This window comes from Lepeophtheirus salmonis, chromosome 9 (assembly GCF_016086655.4).
Source record: "Lepeophtheirus salmonis chromosome 9, UVic_Lsal_1.4, whole genome shotgun sequence".
NCBI classification, from domain to species: Eukaryota; Metazoa; Arthropoda; class Copepoda; order Siphonostomatoida; family Caligidae; genus Lepeophtheirus; species Lepeophtheirus salmonis.
Window position 1 is genome coordinate 23,978,444 of NC_052139.2, and position 27,778 is coordinate 24,006,221.

A 27,778-nucleotide genomic window follows, 5' to 3' on the forward strand; every position below is an offset into this window, starting at 1 on the left:
TGGTAATATTCTGAGTCATTTTTGAATAAAGGGAGTGTGAACAAGGAAACATATATGGAATAAATTAATTTTTGTTCCAATGTTATTTAGAGCGTCTCGTTACCTCTTTCCTTAGAATCTCTTTAGTTGCTGCAACATTTAAAGAGTTGTATTCGAATACGATTTGTGAAAAAACTAATGAATTTTATAATCATCTGTAAATAGATATAAACAATAGAAAAATAGTATGTAAGTATTTTGTGTTTAAATTAGGAGTCACTGAGTAAAAATATTTTTGTCTAATTAAGCCACAAATAAAAAATCTTGCAACATTCCTTCCCATTTTCTTTTCATAGCAGTTGACTATTTTTACCCGAGTGTTATATTCAAAAAGATTTCTAGCCCAGAATCTCAAACTGCTGTCAGAAATAACTTGTCTCCTTTATGTATGTATTTCTATAACGTATATATTAACGTAGGGCTGAAACGATAAAGGTCGGTTTTGGTACTAACAAAATTAATCAGGAATGGACGTACAGGACTCCTGTCATTATAGTTTTTTGACCGATCCAACACAACTACTTAGTACTTACGGGTAGTGCGACTTTACATGAAGAATGGGACAGGCGAAATATTCCATTGGACAGGTTAATACAGTGTATATGATCTCTGCAGGGACAGGTGGTCCCAATTCATGCAAACTAAGTTTTTTTCGACATGTGAAAGAGTTGTATTATTGTAAAATTATTGGTTTCTACTTTATTTGAATTAATTTTTATCGACAGTCATTACTTTTTGTTAATAGATATCGTGCATGCGTAAAGTACAGCTTATTGAACTATAAGACAGGTTATTTTCCTCCTATATTCATTAATTTTGGTCCTTGATGACGTTACTTTGACTGTATTTCTTCTTCTTATTTTATCAGATCTAGTTCTAAAAACCCGTCCCATCACATAAAAATGAACTAGACAGAATGAAAATGGACATTACTTACGAGTACAGAGGTGGCAGAAGTATCCGTACATATTTATAATTGTTTGTTTCTTCAATCTAAAACATTTATCTTGCTAACCCCTAACTGCACCTGAAGGAAATCTTCCTTGACAACAAATATTGTTCTTATACTGAATTTGTTCAGTTTCGCCATAAAGCAACTAGAGGACAAATGTAAAATAGTTGTAAAAATTTTTGAGGCCGACAATGATACTAAAGCATTAATATAAGTAACAAAATATATCAGGAGCACCTGTTATGACTTCTTTAAGCAACTAAAGGGGGGTAAGGGACTTTTTTATTCCTTATGTGGATAACACAAAGCCAAAAAGTCCACTTTCTGCCTGGCTCAAGAGGTTCATCAAAACAAATCCTGGCATCTGAAAGGCTGTTGATGCTCGGAAGAGGTCGATTAGTAAAGAAAACAGTGTCCATGGTCATCAAGGAAGACCTTGGATTGAAGTCCCTCATCAAGCGAAGGTATCAACTTCTTACCAAGAAGATGAAGTAGGTCAGATTGCTTACAACCAAAATAATGACAGCTGACTAGCAGAGGGCAGAGGTAATGTGTCACCAGAAACAGGAATGTTATGCTAGCTCATACTTTTGACAACAGTCTCAAGTTGACGTCCTCTGTGTACTTGGACCTTCTTTAGAATTTTGTAATGCCATGACTGGAATCCATATACCTTCCAGATACAATATTTAGGTTGATTCAATACTCAGTGCCTTGTCATGTTACCCAAAATGTCATACAGTACCTCGACAGCCAGTTCTACGTCGTTATCAAAGCTGATAAGTGAACTTCTAACATCCATTACTATAACTTATTTAATTTTAGTTGTAATCAGAGTTGAGAATGCCTGTAGACGAACATCTCCATTGATCCTTGAGATCCCTGAAGCTCGAGTAAATATGAACGTGTCGCACTTCAACAAGAAAGATGTACTAAAGGCCTGCTCAGCCTCTATGACGTGCTTAAAGTTGGTAATCAATGATGAGGGGATTCTTATTGAATGATACAACAGCTAATTGTTGAATATAAATTTCATATTGTATACATTTTGTCTTAAAATGCCATCTACAATTATTTAAACATACTTGAAAATATTGTCCAGATACTTCTGGTCATCCCTGTATGAAGATTGAGATTCCAATTTAAAAAAAAGATTTTTTGCGTTATTATAAAAATATAAATAAATATTTATATAATTCATTTGGAATGTTATAGCCTTTGTATACTGTAGAGTAATGCTCATAAAAAATATTATTATTTGTCCTTGGTTTGAATAAAACATACTCGTACACACAATAAAGCAAGGGAAATAGTATATTATAATGATCTCAATGTTCATAATGGTGATATGAAAGAGTGTCAGAATATTATTCAATGAGCATTTTATTACAGCTCATATAACAAAATATCACATTTAAGGACTTCTTCATCAATTATGAGTCTAATGTGTGTATATTGAGTTAGGCTTTAATTCAGGATCAACTAAAACCTGAATATATAAAAATAATAATATCTTGAATATGGATCAGGGTTTCTCAAAGAGGATGCCACGAGAGACTGGTTTGCCCTTTGGCATTGTCAGGCTGATGCAAAAAGAAAATATGTAAATTGAAATATAATTCCAAAAAAATCTGGCACTTTTTTTCTTTTTTTTTCTAACAAATTACTTTATTTTGAATTAACTACAAATACTAAGGACACGATCTGAATAACAACAACATACTTCAATATTTTACAAAGAAACAAAAGAGATTCCCAACCCCCTTAAAGAGGATCACAAACGAGTAAACACACAAGATCTTCTTCTTGTCCCCCAGATACTCAGAATCCCTTTTCAAGTTGTGTCCCCCACTTCCTTCTTTCCTTGAGAGGTCTTGTCCGTCCTTTTTCATCTTGCCCACCTTCAAATGGGGTTTCTGGAGCACTTCACAATGTCCCTAATCTCTGCCACCTCAATTTTGGCACCCAGAAGTTCTGAGATCCTCTGCTCTTTGCTTTTGGTCTGCCAAGGCATCTTGCACTGTGTTGCTGAAGTTTTCAAGAATGGGGGATCTCATTATGAATTATTGAATTTAATTAAATGGAGCTTTAAAATAATAATTATATTTTAAACTCATTTTACAACAATAAATGTATCAAATTAACCGGAAAAAATTGACTCCAGAACTTTTTGTCAATATCATATGTTAATACCCAATAGGGTCAGCGTGAATGTACATCATATTGTTTATAAATTAACCGAGAAAATGCATTTGGTTACACAAAAAAACAAACAACAGAATCATGGATTGTTTGTATAAAAAAAAAGTAATACAAAAACTAGACATGATTCATTGCAAAATGAATCATGTCTAGTTTGGTTAGTTTGTCTAGTAATCCACAACTTATTATTCCACAAATTATTATTATAGATGTCTAGTTTGGATAGTTTGGATCACATGGATCATAAAACTGTTTTGAACCCTGTTCAGAAGGATAGATACAAAAACAAACTTGAATAGGCGAAGAATTGTGTTTGAGTAAGACAATTTCAGACCCCAGACATCTTTGATAAATCGCCAGAAGCTCCAGGAGCTCGGATAGGAAGTTCTTAAGCATTTAATTTATAGTCCGTACCTGGCACCAATTGAACATTACCTGTTTCTGTCTATGGCCAACTTGCTTGGAACTACAAAGTTGGCCTTTATATAGATCTGTGAAAAAAAATTGTACGAGTTTTTCCAATAAGGACAAGAGCTTCTACGTAAAGGGTACTATGAAGTTGGATTCTTATTGGCAACTAGTTATCAAACAGAACGGAGCATATTCAATTGGGTGAAATCCCATGATTGTAACACTTCTTATAAAGCTTTAAAATAAAGCAAAAAAAAAGAAATTTCTTTTTCATCAAAAATAACTGATGTATTAATATTGTTCAATACTTTATTACCTCAAGTTATATATATGAAATATTTGAAAACAAAAAAACCAATACTTTTTGTGTATTTATATAAGGTTTTGATATAATAAAACACCAAAAATGCATTACAATACTTTGACTCTTCAATACTCCCCTTCAAGAGTATAAGATCAACTCAAAAGTGTGTAGGCACCATTAGAATTAAATCATACAACTTTTAGTTATTATCAACTTTGATTCGATACGTGCTTAAATTTGTCAACTGTTAGACAATTGTGAGGGATGCAGCTTTTATTATTGTTAAAATAAATGGTTGAAAGAAAATATAAGTAATTAATGAAGTATTGCTTGAAGGTTGAAGAAGCTACTATTGAAGTACAGGCTTGTCTTGATAGTTTTATTGTAACACGTAACCTTTCCTCCAAAAAGAAATAGAAAAAAGGCCAAAAATCATCCGGTAGTTTGCCAAATAAGTATATTACACCCGATGCAATTTATCTCTAATAGTATTTAATCCTAGAATTCTCATTTTTATATTATTTATCCACAATTTTGAAAATGAATTACATAAACAAATAAATTTAATAATATTAAAATCCTCAATAGTATTTTATTCGATATTGTATTTTAATATTGCCAAGTAATATTTTATTAAAAGAGTAGATTTATATTTTTATTTCTTTATAATAGTCAAAAAAATTTCATATAAATACTAAAAGGACAGGATACATATACAGGGTGAGGACTCCAAATTTAGAAAATTTTAAAAGCTGTTTTCACATTGACATATATTTATTTGTGCCATGTTTATAGCAAAATTTAAAAGCAAAAGTTAGTTATTCAAAAAATTTCTACACTTATCATTCAGTATGTCCCCCTTCATTATGAATGATGGCTTCAAAAAGGGGACCATCAAAAGTACAGCTAGCCATGATGAAGTCTGAGGACAAGGTGCTCTACTCCTCCGTGATCAGTGATCATAGACTTCAGGGCATCGACATTCGGGTGAGAAGTTTTGTTCGTCTTGCCCTCGAAGACGCACCAAATAGTCCAAGGGGCTCACGTTGAGTGAGGACAAAGACAAGAATTCTGCAGACCAAAAGGCAGCCAATTTCTCCCTGCTGAAATGATACACCTTTTCGAACGTGTGTGGCGGGTCACCATCTAGGGTAAGTACATAGCTGTCCCTGTGGACTGTTGACTTTCTTGAGGGCCTTTAAGAAGTAAGCAGGGATCTTGCTGCTGTGAGACGCCACACCGCTGAGGACCATGACCTGAGCTGAATGTTCAGTTCTGTAGGTTCCCTCGACCTGAGCTCTTGATGCATCCAATCCATTTATCCTGTTCAAAACAGCTTTCAATGTGAAGATCTTCTTGTTGGATATCAACCTGTGCGCGGAAAAGACTGCACACTATCTGCTGTTTTGATTGTTAGTCCTCCCTTGGTTATTTTATATCAGACAAAACAAAACAAACTTCAAATAGTAGCTTTTTGTCAGTTCTTTCGAATGGCTTAGTACAAAATTATTAGACTTTTAGCCCTGAGGCTAGACAGCCTCGACAAGGATTCTGATATTTGAATCTACACCCCATTTATATTTAGAACGAGGATACAGGAAGTTGTACTCCTGTCGTTTTGAAAATGGAGTAAACGTATTATAACTTATAATTTATTAATTATTTATTTCTCAAAAAGAATAAATTATGATACTTCCATGACGTACTAAGTGAGAGGAGGGAATCTACAGTCGACAACAAAATACATACCGTATGTTTTTTGTTAGCGAGGTAACACTATCTGGTGCATTCTCCTTTTTCCCTTCTTATCAGCGGACATATACGTCATATATATATATCATACGTCAAACTAAAGGAATATATGCATTTATTCAAAAAAGTACTTTTTTAATTTATTGATGATTTGTTGCAAAATTATTTTTGTACATTTATAAACCTATAAAAGCTGCTAATAATTTATAAAATGTTGCCCTCCGTAGACCACAATAGCATTAGCTTTGGGCTATAAAGTTTATTTGTATGTTACTTTAGGTAAAAGCTATCTCAAGATTAGTGGGAAAAAATTATTAACTAAGGTTACAATCAAACAAAAAATGTTCAGATATACAAAATAAAACATTTGCTACTCAACTTAAATAATTCTTTTTATATCAAAATTTTGGGAGGATTAATAATGCAAAATGGGCAAAAACACCATTTTTGAAACTTCGATAAAGTAAATATATCAAAATTTGTTAATACCATTCCAAAAAACAAAAGTATATTATGATAAATTAATAATTTTTCCATAAAATTTAGCAAAAACATAATACATACAGTGTCTAGGGTGGATAACACCCCAGAGATCTAATGAAAGTCTAAAATAATTACTTAAATAGTTATGTAAATTATCAAGTACTTTAATGATCAAATTTTATTTTAATGATTTTAATCCGCTGTTAATGAAATGGGTAAAAAGAAACTCTAGAAATAAAACTGAAATAATACAAAATAAAAAGTGGAACGGTAATTATAATTATATTTTTTAAATTTTTGTACTATTTTTTTATTACATCGATTTTACACTCGTAAATATCAGTTCAAATGCTAAAAATACTTGTATTCATATAAAACGAGAATTAAATGTATCCTTATCTTGAATTAATATAAACAACATCAGTTAAAGGGGTTTAACAAAATATAATTTGCTATTTCTGTAGTCAAAACATACAATTTTTTATATTTGGTAAATTTTTTAATGAAATTTGTTTTACGTTGTAGGAATTATACTAATCTTATTATCTCATATACGTTTTGATGAGATTGTTTGTATTATATAAAATAGTAGATAAAACTATATTAAATTTTTGTGGCTACCGTTCAACGCTACACTCCTCACATTGAAAAAAAAAGAAGAATCCAAGAAAGAAAGAAAAAGGAACAACTTTTAAGGAAAACCATTTATTAAATTTACTGAACCTCGATTAAAAATGCTAAATACACAAATAAATCCTATACAAGACATTATCAAGATAGTTAAAGAAGTCCATATAATCAAATTAATAGTGTTGAGAATCGTTCCAGCGCTAATTTTTTTTTTTTTTTTTTTTGATTCGGTCCTTTTTCTTAACCGACTTGGACCAATTTTTGGTCCAGAACGTCGACCGATTTTTTTAACGGGCTGATTTTATTCACTGATTTTTTAGGGCTATAAATTATAGGAGACCTTCTTTCTTTCTTTTTTGTCTAGATCAACTGTCATTGATTTTTTCCAGAAAATTTATAAAGTACAAGATGTGTTCTAGAACAAATACTGTATGTATCAAAATTAAATAGAACTATCTCTATTCAAAGTTCGTATGACGTCATTGTACTTGCAAATACATATGATGTCATATTATCAAGTAGACCAATTTTTTATATGAGACCGATTTAGACCAAATTTTTTTGTTGGACCGAGTGGGAGTTTTTATATTGTCAAAAAATAAACCAACATTATGAAATGAAATTCTCTTTACTTTACATATTTTAAAAGCAGTCGCTGAGTTATCGTTCCACGCTTGTTGCTACGTTATTGTTTCATAGATTAAGTAGTTTACGCAGTTCTAAAATATTAAGCAAACACTCAAAAATGAGGCTTCCATTAAAAAATATAAGTATTATAACTCTTTGTGAGTGAACTGGGACTTTGTATAACCCAATTTTTATCAAACTATCTTTAATTATTTACATTAGATTTAATCACCGTACAAAATCTTAACTTTTTTTTCAAACCTTTTCATATTTGACTTTTTCCCGTTCTCCAAGGCTTATAGAAACTAAATATACCAGTTATTTCTATCTTGGACTGCGACTAAGCCTGCCGCATGGGCCTTCAAAATTTATTATAAGGGACTTTGCAACTTGGATTACCACCGACCAAGAGCAGAGAAACTGTTTACAGCAAGTTGTGGAATACCACAGAAATAAATATATTAGTGTGAAGAAATCTAATTTAGACGATTAAGAATCAAGGTATTTTTTGTATGTTCTATTGTTTTCATTTTAGTATTTTATAATATTCTATTTTTGTAAGGTACACTTGTCTAAAAGGTACCCATGGGCCCAAATAAAGGGTTAATAACATAATTACACAAATTGAAGCACAGTTTATTGGCTTTGATTTGATACGCATGCCAATACTATAGGATAAGCCATTGCGAAATTATAGTCAAAAGAGTACAAACAATCACGTTTTTTATTGAACCTTGTTTTAGATGCACCAATAGTAAATTTTCAAGGCCATGCGGCAGGCATAGCCGCTGTCAAAAATCTAAATAACTGATAAATTTAGTGTCTATAGACCTTGGAGATGGGAAAAAATCAAACATTAAAAGGTTTGAAAAAAAAAAATCTTCCTCAAACGTCTAGTAGGAAAAAAGAAAAATACAATTTTGTTGTTGTTGAGGTAATATTACTTCTGTATTGAATAAAGATATGTAATTTTTTTTTAAACAACTCTTTAGCATGCAACAACAAACTATAATTATTATTTTTTTAACCTCAGTTCGTTACGACATTGTTGTTTTTTATATCAAGTAGTAACACCCAAAAATTATTTCTCTGCAAACATTCAGACAAACTTTGTTTTATTAATAAAGGTAATGTATGTACTGGGTTTCATTTTCTTTTTCTTTTTATTGCACGATTATGCAAATTTTATATTATTATTTAAAACGTTTAGAACGAAACTTTAGGGATTATCTCATTTATTCGACAAAGTTGTATTTTTTTTTAAAGAAATGTAACTTATATTTTCTTTATTATTTTATAAAAGAAACAGATGGCTTATATTGTTTCCCTGGATATTTTCATTTGGTTGATAGAACTTTGTATAATATATTTATATGTAAATATATTGACATATTATTGACAGCTAATGAGTAAACAGAAAATAAACAATATATGGATTCAATTTTGAACGTGCTTAAAGAAATTGCCTTGTTTTGCTCAATAACTTGTTTCCAATTAGAATCCTATTTCATAATGTCATTTTCGTAGAAGCCATTGTCCCTATTGGCAAAAAAAAGGAGACTACCAATTTTCGCTGGCCTCTATTGAGGCCAAATGCGTACTACTAAGAGCGTTGGTATAGACAGGAAAAGGTAGTAGTCACTTTGTGCCAGGCCCGGACTGTAGGGTGGATACAAAAAAACTTTCCAACCGAGCTCTTTGAGCTTCTGGAGCGTTATCAAATATGTGTGCTTCCTGGTGTTATCTCGATAAAACATGATTCCTCTCCTTTTCACCATTGCTGGCCGTTTTTGTTAGATTTACAGCTTCAAATGGTCAAGTTGTTCACGGTAGAGGATTTTTCTATAGGGGAGCAGCTCATAGTAGATCATTTCATGCCAATCCCAAACACACACAGCAACACTAACCAGGCAGTCAATCCTGGCTTGGCCACGTTGTGGGCCGCTTGGTTGGCTTTTGTCTACGATCTCTGTCGTTTGACATTGACGTAAGTGATCTATTTGTCATCGCCTGTCACAATGAGCTTTAGAAATAACGTATTCTTCTATTTCAATTAGTGAAAATTTGAAATTTGAAACCTCCATAATCGATGAAAATTTACAAATGAACTGCCTAAGTCCATTACTGCCCGGAAATATTTATAGTTTGTAATCTCACATTCAGAACGCCTTATCGTATGATCTGATGAGACTAATAATCAACAAGATTAATTTAAAAAATGGGTGCAAGGTTGTGGCCTTAGCGGTTTTACGGTTTTAGCGATTCAAGCAGTTCCAGATCTTGAACTGCTAGAACCGAAACCGACAAAGTCGAACCAAGACCGGAACTAATAACGCAATATATTGTTTATTGGTCTCGATTCTTGTGCTTTTGCTCCTATATAGAAAATGTAAAGAAAATAAAATATATATTACAAAAAAATTAATTCGCTTTAGTCAATAAGTCAAATTTCTGATTTATTTTTTTTGCAATAGCACAAAGCCGTTTTCCAATGATTTTTTTAAATTGCCAAGGAGCTGTAGTTGGATCTGAGTACCATAGAGCTAAGGGCTTCTTATGGATCTGGAAAAGAGGTTTTAGGCACCAGACAGTATAAAAACTAGAGGGAAGAAGTGGGGTCGATAATGGATCCAGGTCCGCTACTAGGCTTGTCAGGGACCTATAATTTGATAAATATAATATTTCTTAATCCAGGGTTTCCCTAACTTCACAATGAAAATCTCCCCCCCCACCCCTACACGTTTACATTTTAAACAGAAGTCCCCTTTGTACGAATCTTCAGGGCCCCTGTTCGAACCTTGGGGCAAAACAACTTTTCCTCCAACATAATATGTAAGTACAGGTTTGTCAAAAGTTGTAAGGGTCCCATAATTTGGGGCAAAATTTGTATGGGCTTAATCTATTATTATCTATTTTAACAAGAAAAAAAAATTACAGGATTATACTACGCATCATTACTTAAAATGCTGAAGGCAATCCCTTTTTTGAACAATTATTTATCAGAGCAAAACACTGAGTACTATTTGGAGGGGTTAACGAGATTGGAACATTGCTGGAATAAGTGGTTTGAGTTACAAGGAGACCTTGTCGAAGAAAAAATAAAGAAAATGGTATTATATTTTTGTTAGGTCGTAAACTTTTGAGACTAACCTCTTTTGTCCAAAATGGTACCAGAAATCGGAATTATGTCTATATATCCATAGCTTGGTCTAGAATGACATGAACATGAAATTTTTAATCTACGCTTCGGTCAGAAACTCACAGAGGACATACAAGCTAAAAAATAGAGAAATTGTAGGAAATTTGTACATGAAAGCACTGTACCACCGTTGGTGAAGGGGTGGAAATGAGAAATGGAACAAAATTATAACCTTTTCTCTTTTTTAAATTTTTGAACATTTCTCAAATAATAGATAAACATCTTTTTCCAGAAAGATGTAGCTACAATTCATAATCGTCGAAAATCTCAGGAATGGAGGAAATAAATAATTCTACTTGAGAAAAATCTTGGAGTCCAGATCTCAACCCCTTCAAATATTTTGTATATGTTTATCTTGAGTCAAATGCTAACGATAATTCCTATCAGAATTTGGTATAAATGCAATCGAAGAAGCGTGGATGGGTCTTTGGGAAAATACATCGGTACAGCATGTACAGGTTTCTACTGTTGTTTATCGGATATAGACTAACAATAGCAGTAATATTAAATTAGTAATTAATCAAAAGTAGTCTATTACTTTTTTAAAACCCTTTCCTAATTATAATCTTGTCTGATTAATTATCGTTTAAAATAATCCCTTTAAAACTTATGAACAACCCTGTATATGTGCGGTGTGTCAAGTCAAAATTAATAAAATGATATATAAACTAAGATTATTGTTACTTCATTAGACTCATCCTTATCAAATTGTCCAAAATAAAAGAACCTTTTTATTATTTCTTTTGCCTTTCTTTCAACATTAAAACATGTTTTTTTACACCTATTCTTTTAAGCATAAGACAATAAGTATATTAAATTATAGCTTAAATTCTTCGATATTATAAATCATCCAAAAATTGGAATATAAAGCCTTTAATAGATGTCTATAAAATATTGGCACGTATATTTACATGAAGTAAAAAAAATAGATTGGAACATTCTTTATTTTTGTACAATATTGTTTTAATGATGGTGCACTACATCTGTATTAATTTATATTTTTTTAGGAAACAAAATGCTACATTGAGGAATCTGAAAAAAAAATGTCTGATATGCAGAATGATCATTCGAAAGAAGTACTTAATTCACAAAAACATGTAAGATCATTTATTTGCATGATGCATTTTCATTCTATGTTTTATTATGTTTTGATTTGATTTATATGAAACCATAATAATATAAACAGTAAATCAATTATGCTTCGTCTATAGCTAATAAAATTATAAAAATGAATATGAGAGTCTTTTCATTGATGAAAAGCCCCATGGTTTTCAATAAGAATCATTCATAATGGTTTATTGATGAATAACCCATAAAAAAAACGAGTGGGCCCCTATATTAAGACTTTAATTTGAATGTATGTATTTGTCTAAACATAAAAAAGTATTTTAAAGATGTATTAACATAGGACTAATCTTAATCTCCTGGGGGATATCATTGCTTTCAAAATATTTTATGCTTGTAAGTTGGAAATCACAAGACCTTTTCATATCCCTATACCGGATGGTCTATTGAAATCTAAACGCGGACTAATTCAAGCATTAACGAATGTTGAGTGATTGAAATTATTTCATAATACGTATTAAAGCATAAACAGTTATCTACAAAACAAATCTGAGCTCCAGCTAACGTACAAGTCGATAAAATGACACTTGAACGGGATCGACAAATTTCCATGCAAGGCCTCTAAGCAACTCTAGATGTGTCCAAGACAACCCTTTACGCTGTCAGCAATTCGGGAAACGTTGGAGAGTGAGAAGAGCTTTGTAATAAAGTTCAAACTTGACCAGGAGTAGAAAAAAAAACAGTAGAGGCAAATCTAGACTGTCCGGAGAGCTATCAAAGACGTAAGTGGAAAGAGTTTTGTGAGGGGGGGGGAGAGGCCAGTTTTGACACCAGCAATGAAAAAAATCTATTTCCTCTGTCGCAAGAGTCTTGTGAGTTATTTTGAAATCTTTATGACACTTCCGGCCCTCTGCAGCCCTGATTCTAATCCCCCTACACCTTTTTGGGTCCATGTTGAGAAGAAGGACTTCTGGATCTATAATTCATACACCGAGACCTGAAAAGCCATTGGGACGTCCTTACAGAGGACTACATCCGCAGAGGGTGCATTCCACAGCCGCCTGAAAGCCATCATGGCTGCGTTGGGCGCCTACATTATTGATCAAGAGAGTTCAGACAATTCTAATGTTAATTAATAAATTATATATCGTTGAAGGTTAAAATTCAAAGTCTTCAGATTTTAATGGAACACTCGGTACATAAATTATTATAAACTATTTTGATATAAAGATAAAAATGGACAGAGTTGCTACCCTTATTGTTTTTGAGTTCCATTATCCGGAGTTGGTTTGACTCAAGTACGCCAAAATTTACCAGAGTATATGTCTACAATTGTTTTCATCTGATTATAGATTATACCAGTCAATGGTTGTTTTATAAGTTACATTTATATGTAACCTGTCAAATGTTGCTAGGACGCTTGTAATATTTTTAAAAAATCGAATTGAGTTAGAAATTGAGGAAATTATTAATATTATTTAGAGAAATACATGCTACTCGAAAATTTGCCCTAGGAGGAACAAATAAAATTTTATACAAAGAAGGCTTTGAATCCAAAATATAATGGTAAAATTCGTCTCATTTATGACATTTTAAATGAAAACCAAATTGAGATTGTTTTTGTCGACGAATATGAATTTTTAACATTTTCCTATATTTTCAATCAAACTCTATTTAAAGGGGAAGAAAATAATGCAATTAAAAGCTTCATATGGTAAATTAACCCTTTCAATGATAAAAGTAAGCTATTCAAAATCATTTAAAAAAACTATATTTTCCTTAAGACAAAACTATATTGATTTCTGACAATTAAAGAGTTTCATTGGTTTAGTTAGAAGTAAACTTAAGATTTTTGAACATTTGAGCTATTCTACAATCTATTTATAATTCAATTTTTTTTCATTTATTTTTTACCTTTTTAGAAAAATGAGCAATTTTTTGAGGGGATTCAGCGATCACTCACAAATCCTATGTTTATTTATAAGTAAGTTCGTATATTCAAATTTAACTAAAAAGTAGCTTATTTAGTGACAATATTCCACATCGCTCAATTTTCCTTTGCAAAATTTTACAAGTACTAAAATAAATAAATAGACCATTCGAGGTCTTGAATAATAATTAACTTTCAATGTATTTTAGTAGATGAAAATATACATTTTAGAGCACTGACCAGTATAAAATATCGAGAAAATTCACGCTCCCGATGAGATATTTATTGAAATTTGGCAATCTGAGGAGTGTTAGTTCTGTTTTATAAAGCTGTTATCATGATATTTTAATTTGTAGAGAGATAATATATATCAAGTAATCACATGCGCATTTGTTTATGAAAGTCAAAGAGTAGTAGTGAGGACTTCTTAGAGAGTTTTAAGTGTAGGTCCTTTTTAGACTAGGAATTGAAATGAGCATCGACTTTGTAGTAAAGCCTGTCCATTGCTAGATACTCATTAAGTTTATTTCCTTTCTCTCAGAGCTTCTTGTAGTTAATCTAATAAAATGTCACGACAGTTAAGCTGTTATTCTCTAAAATATTTATCAAATTATCAGGCATACCATGTTATTTTTCGTATCCCTTCTAAACATACTGGAAAGTCATATGATTTGCCAATCTATCTACAGTCACAAGAGTTGGATCTAAGGCCGAAAACATGTACTGTTTATAGGAAAGTGAAACCCACTGAGGTCTGATGTGTTCAAAAATTTAATTTCCGAAAAATGTTATGGTACATTTTTCCTTCTATAATCAATAAAAGTTTCAAGTTGGGGAAGATTTCCATTTTGAATAGGATCATTATTGTACACGTTTCATTCTCATTTTATGCAAAATTTTGAAAAAAGTAGATTAAATTTAGTGACTTTTACTCAACTTCTGTATGATGTTATACAATAATTAATCAATAAACCATTAAAAAATGGTTCTAGAACACTTTGCAGTAAGTCACTTTGTTGAACGGACAGTTTACCGAATAATCACTTTTCCAAATGTATACTTCGCTGAAAAAAAAATATATAAATATTAAGGTTTGTCGTACTTTTCATTTTTTCGAAAATCAAAACCGGTAGTTTTTTTATTGTGTTTTTTCACGTAGATTTCAAAATGTAATTTTCAAAAAGATAGGATAACCCTAAGCTACATCAATTGAACTTTAAAAATTAGAGAAAATGCAGATTTTTTTTATATTTTCCAGTTCTGGGTTTTTTATGTCATTTATAGATATTAACATTAAAGGAATATATATTTCTTTTGTCCTTGATGTAAAGAGTTCAAATAGAAATAAATTTTAATGTTTAAATTATTCTAATCTAGTTATTTGTGTATTTTAAAATAGATAAATAAGCATTAATGTTAACACTGTCTTGTGTGTGGAGAGTACTTGGAAACATATACTTTTATTTATTAGCCTTATGATGCAAATCCACTGATACCATTTTTTATCATTTTTTTATTTTGATTCTAAATATCTAATAAGAGAAAATAACTATCACACTCCAGAATAATTTATTAACAAAAATTTTATTTGATGAAATAATGAAAATATTTAAATTACATTTTGATCAACTTTTTTTTTCTGTATATCTTTCTTATAGTTTATTTATTTTTAGAAGGTTATACAGGTCTTGCTTGGAGTCATTCTTGGACATCTGTCTCCTGCTGGCTTCCTGAGTCCTAATTGCTTCATCTCTCTTTTTATGTGAGAAATACTGTGAAGAAGCTGTTGTGACCATTTTAACAACCCTCTTACAACTTTGTGCATGGTCATTTAAACACTTTCATAGGGGGGTTTGGGTGAAGCCCTTCAACTCGGAAGCTATTAAGGAGCAGGTAAGAGGTGGCTTTGACACTTCTCCTGACCAGTTGATCAAGTCCATGATGCTAGAAGCTTATTGCAGGCGTTTTTCTGATCCTAACAGATAGGCTACCCGGTTCACCGTTTGGTCGACTCTTTCTCATGACCTACAGGATTCGTTGTACTCCCATGATTCTCTTCTTCTGGTCATCAGAGCAACCCAGAACCTGTAAGATCATTTCACTGTGAGCATACCAAGCAGATCTTTTCACTGTTGACATCACAAGTTCACGCACCTCTCCCTTCAGGGACTTGTAAATTTGATGATGCCCAAGAATCACAAACATTGTCATGGACAAATTTAATATTATCTTCTTCCATGTATTTTTTTCGCTGCTTACTTTAGTTGCCGTCTCTACACTACCGGTTTTTGATTTTCGAAAAAATGAAAAGTACGACCCAGCCTAATATATATATTTGATGCAGATCATTGTTAAAATACTATATAATTATCTATTAGACTACTCCAATGAACATCTGTATAATTATAAGATCGGAGACAACTTCGGGATAGAGGAGTGTCAATCAAGACATGCATAGATACACCGGAGTTCCAACAAATGCAGTATACATTATTTAATTGTTATCATTGTTAATTGAAGGTCAATCAAATATAACGACATAGCTCAATAGACAACGCGCTTCGTATAATTTTTTTTTCTTCAACTCAATGTGTGTAGGTTCCCCTGTTAGTCGTTCCTATTATTACCTTATTATTAATAACATCGTTTACTTATGAATTAATTTATTTGATAGTTGGTCGTTATTCAGATATTACAAGGTAATAAACAGAGTATATATTTAATTCCTAACAGTAGAATATTATTTGAGTACATGATAATATTCCATGTAATCCTGGATAAGTATCTTTATCAGATAAATGATAATCCCTAGTACGTATACAAATCACCTATATATAAAGTCATTTGATTCGTTACTTTATTACGCAGATTTTTTTTTTTTGTACTGTTGTATTTCAACCTATCAATTAATTTAACCCTCCGATACCTTCTTAAAAATTCTAAAGCAAGTATTTTAGTAATATCAAACTTTATTTTCCCTTAGTAATTGATAGATTTCATACCTAGAGACGTTTGAAATATAATCTGCGGTTACGGAATGGTAAATTAAAAGAACCAACACAGGAAATGGTAACCCTGACAATAGGAATAATGTTTTTGGAGAATAACGGCTTAGCTGTCATTACGGTTTAATAGGTTATCTACAATCAATAAAATAAACTCAAATCTCACTCCATATTGAGCAAGGACATAGAAAATAATGACTCAATTGTCCATAATTAATATATTCATAGTGCAACAAGGACCAACAGGATGGTGCAGATTAATTGGGATATTCCATATTGGAATATAACGAACGAACTAGATGGGGTAAAACCAAAAAAAAAATATAATTGAAAAGCTGCATTTAATAACATTCAGTTATTTGTAATGAAATCCGCCTCTCTTAAAATCCTTAGCCACACGGCACCGGAAGCTTTGGCAATCGCAGGCAACCTTGTTGGAATCATGCATTGGCATTGAACTTGCTTAGATTTTGCACTTTTAATTTACATTCGCTAAAGGGATGAAGTAGGAAGAATTTACTCCTTCTTACAAGATAGTGCACCGGCCCATAAGGCCAAAAATTGGAAGATGTCTAGACTACAAAATTTCATAGCTTATGGAGCCCGGATTTTTGGCCTACAAACAGCTCAGACCTGAACCCATGTGATTTATATCTCTGGAGGAGGGTCAAGCATGAGGCCTGTGATTCATCTGTGGAGGCCCTGAATACCTCCATGACCGGTACAATGACAAAGCTGGATCGGCACAACGTTGCTTGGGCCTGGCAATGCTTCTGGAGCCGTGTGGCCAAGATTTTCAAGAAAGTTGGATCTCATTATGAATAATTGAATGTTTTTATATGTAGCTTTCAAATAATAAATATGTATTCTTCTACCCCTTAAAGTTCGTTTGTTATAAGCATTGAAAGAGTTCCCAATTGGTCTGGACCACCCTCTACTACAATAACTCCTCAACAAATCTACTGTGTCACTCTCTACAATTCATGAGTACACGCACTCGGGACTACTGTTGTACAGTCCTTCTAGTTCAGTCTCAGTATGATGCATTTCACCCCTAATAACTTACTAAGTTCGGTCTTTGATGACGTCAATCATTTTATTTCTTCTTTGTTAAATCAGTTATAGTACTGACAGTCCTAACGACTGACATTCTTAATACCGGTCCTAAGAGTGAAACAAACTGGACTAAAAAATAATGACCGACACAACACTACTAGAAATGACTTTATATGTTCTCTTTTCATATATATATTCTTTTCTTATACCTATATAATAAATACTTATTAACACTCTCTCTCTCTGATTGATACATTCCTTTAAAACTTTATTCTTTGACGAATTGAATAACAACCTTCTATTAAAAATTCCATTCTCCTCGAGAGAAACGTATTAACAAACTTTATGAAAATGTCGTATATATCGTCAACTTGTGTTTTGTTCAATTCCCACTATATTCCTTGTAGTATAATCAATTTTATAATTGCAAATGGAATTTTTCATTGTGATTGAATAAACTAAAAACTTGCATAACGTTTTAGTTTAATAATATTCTCTGATAATTTTTTAATTAAATCTAGAATTTGTTAATTACTGACGAAGTATCATCTCAAAAAAATGGATACAGGAAACATAAATTAGAGTATGCATTAGAGAAGGTGGAACAAAAGAATGAATAACCCAAGGAACTATACAAGATATTAACGCTCTTGATGGGAATACACACCCTATGAAAGTAATCAAACTTTCGTAATTTATAAAGCCTTTTTTGAGACTAGATGAGAAAGGATTTTCCGTGTCAAATTTCAATAAACAATATTCCAAACATCAAAATATTTTTGTTACAATTCTTCTTGAAATTGTATATAAAAGCCTATCGGTGTCGTTATTCCCTTTTTTAGTGATAGGCCCTTCATATTTTATAAGCTTCATTCACTAATAATAACTGATTAAAATATAAAAAATTGAGAAAGACTTATTTGTATATTCAAAGTTTAGAAATGTTAATCACAATACATTTACCCCTTATTTACTGAGTGGTCCATTAAAATATGAACACTTTGAGTTTTATTAATCTTTATTCCGGATATCTAGAGTCGTATGAGTCAGCAAAGTTCACCAATTATGAGAAAAAGGTATATTTAGGATCTCTTTAAGAAACTCAATATAGAGTTCAACAAAATTCAAAATTGTGTAGCTTTGAAAACTAATAGATTTAGACAAATTAGTTGCAACTATTTTCCCCAACAGACTAGGCTTTTTATAAGTAAGATTTAACAATTCTCATACAACTACAAATTGATACATAAAACTCAACTTTTTATAGAGTTATTTTTATATTTTCGTATATAAATGAAGTTTCTTCCACATAAAAATGATTAAATTGATCTGAATGACCTAGCTTAGAAAAAAAAATGAAATGTTTGGTGTTTTTTAAAGAAAAAAATATAAGAAACGTATGATGGGCGGCCAATATGGACGCCAGCGAGTAAAAACTGTTTTTGGTTGAAAAGGATGACATATTGAATGGAAAAATATAGCTAAGTATAGTGTTTAAACCTATCATTAATTGATTTTGGTTGACTTTTCTTGATTCCATCAAAATCGGGTTTTTTGTAAATTATGTTTTGAGACCCCATTCTTTAGTAAAGGTTATTCCAATCGAAAAAAAAGTAAGTAATAACTGTTTTGATGTCGAACATGTATTTGCAATGTATTCATCATCCTTCTAAATACGCCAATGTATTTTTCTAATTATGTCAGATTTAAAATATATCTAATTATTAAAAATATTGAGATTTTGATTATTTTTGCAGTCCAACAATTACTGCAAAATAATTTATCACGATTTTCATTCATTTCTTTAATAAATTGTTACTAAAATATCATAAAAGATTATCCAGTATCACATCAAGTCCAAATTTATAACTACGTAGATTTGTGATCTACAATATTTTTATTTCCTTATGAATAAATTGTAAGAAATTTCAAATTTCATACCATCAGGTTAAGTAAATAGGAATACTATGAATCTTAATCAAATTCAAGGAACTTCAACTCTATTCTAAAGTTAATTGAATATAATATATGAATGTAACTATAAGTAGTTTATGTTTACTATATATATTCTTATCAAATTAGGACAGACATATAATGAATAAGTACTTGAGTACATTGATTGGACAAAAAATACTACTTTATACAATACTAGTTATGGTAATTTTTATATGTTTTTTATAGATAAAAAGCTTACTGGTTTGACAAAATAACTTAGTTTTATATTTTGCAAGCCTATCGGCATATAACGTATGAAAGTTTTCCATAATTTTTCTAATATTTTCATCTATAAGTATGATTATATTTCTTTTTTGTATAAGTAATGTATATATTATATATACAAGATATCAATAGAGAAGAGTACAAGTCATTTTGGCATTGGATGGAGGTATGTATTGCATATACAGAATGCAACAAACACAATTATTTTTTTAAATGAACTTTCTAATAAACTAAATGATTATAATAAAAGTCAATGCAAATGAACACTAAATCATTTTTGAGCATTATTATTCGATACTATTGCCTTTGGCGTCAATAATGGCATCGACTCGACCTCTTAAACGGGAACAAATCTTGATGATAGTCACCGTTGGATTTGGACAACAGCATGGATTTTGTATGGCAGGAAGATCTTTTGGCGTGTCCTTCAACTCACTCCACATAAAGAAGTATGTGGGGTTGAGGTCCGGTGAGCTTGGAGGCCAAACACTGGCCCCAACAAAGTCAAAAATAAGTTCTGATCTCGCCAATCGCCAAAAACTCTTTTAGCACTATATCAAAAAGAAACATACTACCGTCCCGATCTAGATCTGGATCAAACTCAAAAAGAACATTATCATGTTCCCAACTGTCACCCAGTACGTCATGTCACAAACAACAAAAGAAAGAATTAATTGATCACTCAATGTCAACTCATTACAAAGCCTGAGTCGAAAATACGACTTAGCAAGACTAATAGAGTATGTTCAATTACCAGACATTATAATTCTATGTGATACCAGATGTATCTTGGAGAAACACTTCTCTATCTCCCATGGATATTTTTTTTTTCGTCCTTCAACAATAAGAATCCTCACCCAAAGCGGGAAGTAAGTTTGCTCATAAAAGCCCAAAGTCCCCTTCCGGTGTCCTGAAGGTAACATAATAAAAGTAAATTGTCTCTACCCAAACTCAACTTTGAATGTAATTGGCTTATATGCACCGAATATTGATGATCCATATTTTTACCAAAGCAAATTATTACCAATTGTTTCCCACAACCCTTCAATAACAGGAGGTGATTTCAATGTGAAGCTTTCAATGAATAGATACACAACTAGCCAGTCATCAAACTCCCATCTTGGGTTTACAAAGATATTTTCCGCGATAATATCTTCCATTGGTTTCACGGACGTTGGCCGAGAAATGAAGAATCACAGTCATACCTTCTTCTCAATAGACAAAAACTCTGTTCCAGTGTCATCACGAATCGACTTGTTTTTTATCAAAGGATTTTCGAAGGATTCAATTATCTCATATGACGTTTTGGACACTAAATTATCAGACCATAAAGCTATCCAGCTGATATTAAATCCCGAGTTGAAAGAGTTAAGAAGTAAGAGTCCGTGGATTCTTAATTCAAGCATAGTAGACGACCCAGAATTTAATAAAGTGATAACATCAATCATTCTAGAAACACATTACATGGTAAAAAATGGAAGATACCCTTTTCTGCTGGTTGAATCAATGCTTCGAAAAGTCAAAGGAGTATGTAGGCAAAAAAGGAGCTATTATGGCAGTTAAGAAGTGCGAGTATTTGAACTAATTGGAATCGATCTCCAATAGCTTATTGTCAGAAGAAGAAAAGAAAGCTAAATTAGGCAAGATTTACAGAAAGGATGATTTGAAATACTGAACCAAATTTAAAATTAATCAAATAGACGATTTATCACACTACATATTGCAGTGTATGAGACAATACAGATCGAGAAACCAAAAAAATAAAATAATAATGCACGGCATCAGCTTGATATCGGACGACCCATAATACATATGCGAAGAGATCCACAAGTTTTACTCTAAGCTCTGCTCTTGTTACGATTCTCAAAAAGATAAAAAAATTGCTCAAGATGTGAAACAAATACGGTTTCGTTTTGCGAAAACCTGAGGGCTGAACCAAATGATTAGTTCAAGATATCAGACAAAGCTAAGACCGAGACACATGTGGCATTTTCCAAAATTGAAGACGCTATTTTTAAATACGCTAAACGGAATAAATCTTCAGGGCCTTGAGGCTGCACCTTTGAGTTTTATAAGAAATATGTAAAATATTTGGTCATAGTTCTTCTCACTTTTTATGAAAAAGTTTTAGGTATTGGTTTGTTTCCTGAGGGCAAAATAGTCTTGACCCCAAAAGCTAATAAGGATCTTAGATATATTGAGAACTATAGACCATTGACCATGCGAAACACTCTTTATAAAATCTGTTCATATGTAATTGAAAACAGATTCATTAATATCGCTAACGGCAACATCCATCCTTCTCAATATGGTTTTCGAAAGGGTAACTGATGGCCATCATCCCCTTTTCAGTACAAACGATACTTGAATCACGGAATGACACGACAATAATGGCCATTGATTTTACAAAAGCAAGGCATTTTGTAACTCTCTATCACGCCAACACATCGTTCATTCTCTATATCTGAAAGGATTTGGTGACTTATGATAAGGATGGTTGGATCAGTTCTAGCAGGATCCTGTATTGTCGTCAGATATGGAAACCAAGAGACATTCTTTAAGAACAAAGGGGTTGTCCGACAGGGTGACGACCCCATATCTACAATTATCTTCAACATCGGCATTCATAGAATTCTGCAAGAAATTCATCAAGATAGTCAAATTGATTGTATCTCATCGATTCCTAACAACCCTAGGTGTCTATGTTACGTTGATGACTGGGCTTTAATTGTGTGTGGAAGTCCCCTCGAAACCACTAAGTCAATGAAAAGAGCCTTCACTTTTCTCCAAGGATTTGCCCTATCCTCAGGATTAAAAATGAGTCCAGAGAAAAAAAAAAATTGAGTTCCTATGAAAATCTAATAAGGCAAGGCTAGCCATACATATTTCCGAATCTCTACAAAAATCCAACTCCTAAGGTCTTGGGTTGGGACAAATGGATGCCAGAAGAACAACAAAGAGATTCTTAAGACTATAGAGCGATCCTGCACTCTCTTCAGAAGCTTGAATCTAAACATTTGGGACAGCATCATAGTTTGGAACACCTATGTTGTTCCTAGAGTTATACATCTTTTAAGAGTAACACCATTCACTGAGAAAACCTTTCAAAAAATAACTCATATGAAAGATTCATTATTCAAAATGGACAAGAAAAAGAATATTTACTATGACCGACTCCATGCTCCACTGAGGAGCGGAGGACTATCCTTGATTGACCTAGGCGAAATGTGGAAGGTTTTTAATTTTCATTGGGTCAGAAAGATGTGGAAATGCAAGGAGCCCTGGTTCTATGTCCTTGATAATTTTCTGAAAGAAAGGCAAGACCACTTTATGGATAATCCTTGCACAAGTTACCAAAAGGTTTTGCAAACTCTGGAATGCTTCTCCAACCGAATAGGAAATTTATGTAGAGCAAACAGACATACTATTTAATCAGAAAAGGCATAGTAAAAAACCCATAAAATAGCATCAAAGCTATTAAAAATAAATATATGTCGTACGCTAAAAAGTGATTTAAGTACTGACTTCTTTCTGGAACTTGGGAAGTAGGAGCGAAAAAACTTTGTGACCCAGGAAGTCCGTGTATCTTCTGCAAGAGGGAAAGTTAAACCACATAGCATCTTTTTTGGAATCGTTGCTTATCTAAAGGAACTATATGACGGGATCTCCTACGAATTACTTTGGAATTTTGGAGTTACGATCGGTAGAGATGAGATGCTTGCTCACTACAATGAGAAGGGGCAAAATAGGGTTAATGGCATAATTACCAAAACTTTGCAGATGATATACGCTAAATGATCAGCAGGAAAATTAGATATCAATGGCATCATCCCAGCGATCAAATTATTAATTAAACTTTTAAAAAAGATAAGTTAATTTGTATTTTGTTTTGATTTTATCTTCGGTTGTTCTTATTTTGTTTTAAGTTTTGTGTATGTATATGTATTCATTTTTAATTGATAATAACTGCGCCCATTTTAGTATAAATATTGTTGAAACTGTTTTTTTCTCTAATTGTTTTACCATTTCAATTTTCCAATAATTTTTGATCACTATTAAGACTTATCGAATAAAGCAATGCCAGTTGGCCGAGAAAAAAAAATGAAATCAAAAAAACATGTATCTTCATTAAGTTCACTCATTCACAGACATTCACTCATAAAACTAATAGGGATGGGGCTTTTATAAAGCATGCGAACAATAAAAAAAAATGTTTTCTCTAAAAAATATCATCCCTAAAAATCACACGACTTAAAAGATAAAAATTGTCCACTTAGACATTTTTAAATCTATCAGAATTCAAAGTGATAATTTTTTACCTTATTTGATTTGTTTGTTGCCTCCTTCCTTAGTTAATAATAGGAACGATTGAAACATTTATTTATACTAGATAGACAAATTAGATAAAGTGATGAAGTTGTCACAAAATATGCTTTATGTAATGCTTATAATTTTCTAAAAATAAGAGATATGTAGACTCATATCTTTTTTAAGAGTACCAAAGGAAAGGCTTTACTTCCTATGTAAAGAAGAAGTCAGCATATTTTTTTCCCCACTTAATAATATGTAAAACCATTAAAATAAGTGATTAATTTGTGAAAATTTACTACAAAATTGATATGTCTAGTCCAGAACATGTCTGAGCAACAAAGACTATAAGGGATTTAACTATTCCAGTCTTCCCTACAATCCTTCTATTTATTGCCAATAATCAATGGAAACATGTACCGAAAATAAGTTTTGATAAATAAAAGTGTCTAAGAAGCAAAACATGGTTATTAAAATAATAGAGTATTTTTTTACTGAGAGTTTCAATGTTTAAAAGGCTGTAAAATAATAAATATATTATTTAAAAAATAAAACATTCTAATAGATTATAATTTTGTTTAATGCCATTCGCGTTTGCTTTTTTGCAATATCAATAAAAAATAAATACTTCCAAATGTTACCAATGCTATAGACCAGTATAAGAAAACTTATTGAGACCATTTTTAATTGCATTTCTCGACACGTTTAGTTAGTTAAATAAATAAGTTCAAGCATTTAACTCAAAACTTAGGTTCTACGCTTTCATTCTATATTTAGAACATAAACAAAATAAGCAAGACAATTGTAATAACAGAATACAAAGCTTGAATTGGCCTTTTATTCCACACCGGCATGACTACGTTCGACATCATGAATACCATAAAGGTCAGTAAGACCACGGTTCTAAGTCAGAAATCATTTTTCCACTGGGAGAGAATCAGAAGGACACATATTAGTAGACCAACCAAGTTGAAGTTCAAGTGTTTAAAAAAAGGCTGATAGAAAGTACCTCGAATGGATTGAGAGGCTTATCCTTTCGCAACAACTGCAGAAACTATGTCATGAGTTTTGTCAGCGACGTCAAAATGACTCAAAGCACAACAAAGATAACTTTTTTTTCATCATAAAATCTGTCTACAAAGCAAAATTACTCGGTACTGATCGGAACATTAGAACTGTTACCAAGACAAAACAACTGAACTCTGTGATGATATTGATGTGTGTTCTTACTTGTAGTGGACAAGAACCCCTATGTATGATAGTTTTTTATCGTGATTATCTTACTGCTTGTGTTTATTTTCTATATATATGAAATGAAATGTGAGAATCTTATTTATCAATTTGGTTACTGTTATCTTGTAGTTCAGCTCACTAAGGTTATCATAAAATCCAATAGATAATTATCATAAGACTTTTTCATATCACAGCAGTCCAATTAGAAAGTTTCAATCAAGTTTATAAGTAGCAGTAAAGTTTATCTAGACGTGTTCCAAATCTTAATTACAGGTTTTGTTATTTTCATTTAAAAATAAAGATGCTTCAAATTATGTTTTTATTATGTATCCAAAAAATAAATACTTCATTTGGGCACGTTGATTGCATTTCTTTTAATTATTTATTTGTTTTTTACATAGATTTTCATTATTAAAGTTTAATATAGTGTATATTAATTTATATTATGCAATGTAAACAAACATTTAATGGTTTATTTACATTTTCAGGGCATGGATGATAAGCCCTTAAGGAATAACAATAATAAAACTAATAATGGATGTAACCATCAACATACTTAATCTGAACCATCTTGGAAAGGAGCTACTAAAGGAAAAAAGGGAAGGATTTTTCGATCATAACGTGTTTCATATATGGAATAAGAAATTTGTTCAAGTAAATTTGTCACTATTTGTTTTCTCTCGTTTTTAATGGATCATGGATCTGTCACTTAATTATACATATGATCTAAATGTTTTTTAATCTACAATTAAAACCTTGGATCAAAATATTCTAAATGAATTATTTCACTCTATCATCCATTTCATTATATATATAAAATTTGCCACAGTAATTTGCTAAAAAATATAAAAAAAATGACTCGACGGAAATTACTAATCAATTTGATTATGATTCATGAATTCATTTCAACAAGACTCAAACATCTAATTGCTTATTTTTATTTTCGAGCCAGTCAGAAAATTAACCATTTATTCTATTGTTGTCAATTTTTTTAAATAAACTTTTAATTGACAATTATTAATGAAGCTTTAAACGGTTTATTCAATTATATTATCATAAAATACAATTTTACTAAGTTGAAGGAAAAAAACATTTATCAACTAAGGTGCCATGAATGGAACGAACCAGTATTAATTTTGTCATCTATGAATAGAAATATATATTGGTCAACGAATGTTCTTTGCATGACGAGGCGAAACTTTTATTTAATGTTTGGATTTACTACAAAAAAAGGTATTCCATTTTGCTTACAAAATAAAGGTGAGATTGAATTGGTGAAGAAAGGAGCAAATTTAATTCAATGAAATATGATGAAAAAAAAAAAAATTAACACTAAAATGAACCAGCAAAATATAAAGAGACTAAGTATGCGTTTTTATTTCATATGGAAACACAATTAGATTAATCAATAATAACTATACTGTAATCGTTTAAAATAACTTATCATTTGATATCCCGAAGTTGAAGCAATATGAATCTTTGATAATACTTCATGAATCATATTCAAATTGAAATAAATATACTTTTTTCAATTAAATGTCTTATTGGCAAGAAGTTCTACATTAAATTCTCCCATAATTATTTATTAAATATATGTATGATATATTATAAATTATTTAAATATATATAATTGATGTTTATATTTGTGTTATTATTTTTGCCAAAAGAGTTATATCAATTTTTCTATATACTGTAATATTCGTTATTCGTACATATATATTTTATTTGAACTAATTTTTTGTTGATGTTTGACAATTAGATATAAAATATACATTTTAATAAAGTATTCTTATTTAATTTAATATTCAATTATTTGAATAGGAAATGAGTAGACAAAAAAAAAAACCCACACATTTATTACCTAGAAAAGGTTGTGACTGTCTCTTGCTGGTAGTTTATAAAAATAATGGGGCATGCTGAAAATAGCTTTCACATACCTACAGATACAGATATATTTTATATCAAATAATATAATCATTTAGGGAGTTGTATTATTTTGCAACAAGACGACGCCAATTTCTGTGCCTTTGCTTATCCCCGTTACAAAATTCAAGAAAAAAAACAAAAATGTTTTCACTTCAGTAACTAATTAACGCAGTATATAAAAACTGATGATGAATCTGTAATTAGTCAAAAACTTTGTTGAGTATTTTTACCCCTTTCAAAAAATAGAAACAACTTTTAAATAAGAGACAAATCAGTAAACAAACTTCTCAAGAATTAGTGTGTTACTTCAATTACGAGTTTATATTTTATATGGAGTCGTCAATTGATTGTAAAGGTAGAAAAATACTTATTTTTATAGCTTTAGCTTAGAAAGGACAAACGTCCGACTTTTTAAATCGTTTTTAAGCAAAAGGAA

At 31.3% G+C, this 27,778-nt stretch overlaps 1 protein-coding gene across 2 annotated transcripts in view; it reads left to right on the forward strand.

Annotated features, from left to right (window-relative positions):
* LOC121124856 (FMRFamide receptor) overlaps window positions 1-26,285 on the forward strand; it is a 115,923-nt gene extending 89,638 nt beyond the window's left edge. For both annotated transcript variants that reach the window (XM_071891142.1, XM_071891143.1), the window contains 2 exons: window positions 11,607-11,696; window positions 25,905-26,285. In XM_071891142.1, coding sequence (XP_071747243.1) covers window positions 11,607-11,696; window positions 25,905-25,976 — 162 coding nt within the window. In that variant the 3' untranslated portion in view covers window positions 25,977-26,285. The remainder of the gene's footprint in view (window positions 1-11,606; window positions 11,697-25,904) is intronic.
* Window positions 26,286-27,778: the final 1,493 nt, after the last annotated feature.